This window comes from Bidens hawaiensis, unplaced genomic scaffold (assembly GCF_021521415.1).
Source record: "Bidens hawaiensis isolate Kalapana, Puna unplaced genomic scaffold, B.hawaiensis_p1.1 tig00096195_1, whole genome shotgun sequence".
Lineage (NCBI taxonomy): Eukaryota > Viridiplantae > Streptophyta > Magnoliopsida > Asterales > Asteraceae > Bidens > Bidens hawaiensis.
The window spans coordinates 1-4,569 of record NW_027504567.1 but is presented as its reverse complement, the minus strand read 5'-3'; the positions used below and the strand labels follow the sequence as shown (position 1 = coordinate 4,569).

Below are 4,569 nucleotides of genomic sequence, written 5' to 3'. Positions count from 1 at the left end.
TAATCTAATAAACACGTAAAATAAAAAATAAAAAAAATCATTCCATGTAATCCTTGTAAATCTAACTTCAAATCAAGAATATAGCTCAAATTTGGAAAAGTTATTGTTTTAGAAAAATCATAATTTAATAAAGAAAATTTTTTAACATTGAGTAACTTTATTACTGAAACTACTTTTCATTTGGCATAAAAGATCATAGGTAATCCGTAATCATAAAATATATTTATTAATGGCATTATGTGATTTTGTTTAATCATTTTCGTGCACTTAAATCTAAGGCAATACTTGTTCAAAGACCGAAATAACCTTAATAAATAAAGACTAAAATATCAAAGATCTAACTAATCGACCACTTTGACCACTATAAAAAAATGGGTGTGATTGAGACGTGGCCGAAGGGTAGTTGTAAGCATGCGAGGTAGGTAAGAAAAGTGGGAAGAAAGAACCACACGCATGAATGCATGATGTATATATAATAATAGTACTTTAACTAATTAGCTAATAATAAAATCTTACGACGAATATAAAGACTCAATAGAAACTCATTTATTAATGCAAAATGTAACAAGTATAAGTTATTGTGTTTATATTAACTACAAAGGTCTTCATGGTCTCCACGGTGGTGGAGGTGGTGGTGCTGGCGGAAACAACGGTGGAATTGCCGAAAACATAGAGTTCTTGTCGACACCGCCATCACCTGCGGTCGCAGTGAGCGACACAAGTGCAACAACTAAACCTGCGTTACCGGCTAAGGTGGGTTCGGTGTAGCTGTAATTGGCACGCACGTCTTTATACTTATCAAATCGGTCCGGACCGCCGACCATAGCACCCGTGATGTTGTGCGGGTTAGGTTTACCCGAAGACAACCATTGAAACCCGCCTTGGCATGAGTATTTGATATTGTTGGTTGGTATTGATGCACCTCGATGGTGAACGTGTCTTGGAAACTTTTTGCCGTGTCCCACCACATAGCTCATTTTCATAGGATTATTTCCCAATATGTAGTCCATCTACAAATATATATATATATATATAATAAGTTTATAAGGAATTAGATATTTATACATATTTAAGCTTTTAGAACACATGAACATGCACATATTAAAGTGTTAAAACCTGAGAAGTGGCAAAGTCCCGGAGCGTTTTCGTTGGAATAAACGCGGTGCCACAATACCAACCAGGAAGATTAGCAGCGTCCAAATAATCAGCGTAAAGCGAAGCCAAAAACACTGCATTAACGACATATTGTAGATTTTGTGGTTTGCCTTGGCTGAGGTCGATTAGTCCTCCTACAAAGACGTTACATACATGTTTCGTGACTCGCCTTTTGAGTTTTAAGGTATGTATGTACATTAATTATGAAAAAAAGTTGTTATACATATATATGTACCTTGAGTCCAGTTAAAGGTGTTGTATTGTGGAAGGTACGAACACATGGTGAGCGAGGTGGCATTGTGATAGCTACGTAACAAGTCCTCGTAAGGGAACCCGGGGTTCAAGAACAAGCGCATTCTTGTTAACAAGAGCATCGCTGCAGGCGACTTGTTATCCCAACTTAGAACCCGCATACTTGGGTTATCAGACAAAGCTTTCGCATGTCTGGGTAATCCTTCGTTCGTAGCTAACCATAAGTAACTAGCGTTACCAGTGGCGTAGTACATCCAAGCACTACCCCACATGTACTCATCATAGTACCCTGTGGAGTTATAGTAGGGTTCTATGAAAAGATTGCCTCTAGAGTATGGGCTACGCTTGCCACCATCTCTGGCAAATGTCCATACTGTAGAGGCACCTTTCACAAGCTTCTTAGAGTATGCAACGTCGTCTTTAAAGACAATGGACGCTGCTGCAAATGCAGCTGCCATTTCTGCGGCCAGATCAGCGCCAGATGTAATCAGTTGTGAAGTCCGCTTGTAGTCCATGTCTTCAGGTCTTTCCCAACACGTGTGATCATCTGGTGTGGTTGAACCATTTTGAGATCCACCCACCTGGCCATACATGTGGTCGATTATAGTAGCCGAGGAGTTGAAGGTACGAAGCAAGTAATCGGTTCCCCATTTGATAAGTTCTCGAGTGTGATCATACTCTTTGATGGATTTGTACTTGTGCTCATACTCGATTACACTCCAACTCAACATTGTCATGGCGAATGACATAGGGAAATTGAACTTAGTATTGTCACCAGCATCGTAGTATCCCCCGACCAAACCCCCTTTGATATCTGTTGCATCCGATCCGTCTTGAAGCCCTGAATCCCCTCTCCATTTGATCCCGTTGTTCTTTGGTAACTTTCCAGCTGCACAATTTTTCTCAAATGTAAGATTGTCGACTATGTTATATAATCAATTATTTATGTTAAATCACGTAAAATATATACAGATATAAGAAATAAACATCTTTATAAATAACTAACGATTTAGTTTTATATTTCTTTTCAGATTCTTTTAAATTACATGTTTTGAACTATATATTATAAACATGCATGTAGAGTAGTAGAGGGTAAATTGAAAATGCCATATTTGAATTCATCAATAGACAAACTATCAAGCATGTCACACACCTATGTATTATGCATTTTGTGGGTCAATATATAATGCAAATTGCATAACGTAACCGATCTTGATTTTTAGAAAAATATTAGTAATTTTGATTATAATACTTTCAATAGATGGAAAACCTTATTAAAAGACGTTATACTTAGTTACATGTAAACTATTAGTAGAAAAAACAAGGGGTTGTTTGGCAACCTTATGTATAGTAGCGACGTGAATGATAAAGATGTAGTCTCTGAATCAGTTAATAGGATGTCTATACAACTTACCCACTAAAAGACATCATAAACCATTAGAAAGTGTCTTTTAACATTTAAGTGAACCAAACATCATCTACCTCTTACCGATTAAGAAGATATATATTTTATATTTTTATCACTAAAAAGGCTACTAAAGGAACCTTAGTATAAACAGCTAAAGTGACATGTTCCATTAATTATATTAATATTAACTTTTAGCATCTTAATATAATTTCTTAGAAAACTTCAGATCCACTAGTTGATCTATATGAAAATTGAAATATTCAAAAGATGTGTTCAACACGCTACACATACATGATATTATGAAGCATGGAAGTCAAATATGTTGAAAAATAATTAAGATCGATATATAGTTCAAGAAACGTACATTTTTGGGCGTTGAAGAACAATAAAGCCTTATGCAACGCCTCCGTGTACTGATCCGGTGGCGGAGCCCGCGATTTATGCTTCGGCAACGACTTTGCAATAATGATCGGAACCCCGATCACAAGAAAAGCAGCGAAGATTACGATCACCGTCCATTTGACTACTTTCCTTTTTACAACGATGCACCCTAAATCAACATACCTTGTCTTGCTCTTCTTTCTGGAAGCATCATCTGGATTGAGCAGCCAACTTTGTTGAGTCTCATCCAAGACTCCACTATGTTGGCTTTGAAGGTTGTATAATGATGCTCTATCAGTGTCGTTGTTAATCCGCCTGTGTTGATCTTCATGATCATCATTTGCAATTTCCAATGAGCCTCCCCAGTGATTTGATGCATACATTCTCTATATCTTTCTATCTAAACTTTGATAATATTTTGAGAGAATGAGAGTTCGATTCACCTGTTGGCATTCAAAACGATGGAATTCTGTCAATGATTGGTCATTGGAAATATAAGTAGTTTTATTTCGTTAGTAATACTCATTTGTTTAGTAGTTATTATATTATAGTACTTATATCAGTGACAAAGACTAGATAAACACGGATAAGTAGAAGCTAATGATCAACTTCATGGCATTGCCAACAGAAAGAGCATACACATGCAACAAATAGAAATCATGCACAAAAAATAAAGGATAGATGCATATCGATCACTAATCGTGTTTGATCAAATCAAACATTATTGATCGAGAACACTGGATCGTAAAGTGACTGATTGATCGTGTGGATCGAAAGAACGTTAATGTTGAGTGTCTTACCTTAAACTAAATGAATTGAAAGAAGAAAGATCCACACATCTTGAATGCCATGGAGTCCCTCTTGTAACACACATGAATCCTTTTTGTGTTTGATGAAGTATTAATTGGGGTTATATTAATAGTCTTTAACATGCCGTGTTGACTTTTAACATGCCGTGTTGACATGTATTAAACTTTATTTTTATATATTATTTTATTAATTATATTTTTAGTGATTTGGTGATGAGATGAAAGCTGGATTTTAATAAAAGAAGCATGTTTGAAGCACGCACTTGAAATATGAATTGTTTAAATGACAACGACGGTCTAGCAACTAGGGTAGTTAAAGCCTCACATCTTTTCGTTTTTTTATTTTCTTCAAAAGGTAAACTAAATTAAGAACGCTCAAAATGGACAAAACGGAACAAAAACACTTGCAACATATTACATAAGATTTATTTTCACCAACCTAATCATGAGATTGATAAAGAATTGGACCTATTCGAAAAGCAAAGAAAACTTAGAGCCTTAATGTCTTCTAGCATTTTCCTCAGTTTCGCTTCCATGTTTGAGAAATGTACCTCATTCCCAGCT

General features: G+C 35.9%; 1 protein-coding gene across 1 annotated transcript; it reads right to left on the bottom strand.

Moving 5' to 3' along the window:
- Window positions 1-377: 377 nt before the first annotated feature.
- On the bottom strand, window positions 378-3,626 carry LOC143608065 (endoglucanase 12-like). Its single transcript, XM_077083265.1, has 4 exons — window positions 3,180-3,626; window positions 1,391-2,296; window positions 1,117-1,289; window positions 378-1,010 (listed from the first exon to the last, which is right to left on the bottom strand). Exons 1-4 carry the CDS (start codon window positions 3,577-3,579, stop codon window positions 606-608), a joined length of 1,884 nt encoding a protein of 627 aa, XP_076939380.1. The 5' UTR covers window positions 3,580-3,626; the 3' UTR covers window positions 378-605.
- Between the last annotated feature and the right edge of the window lie 943 nt (window positions 3,627-4,569).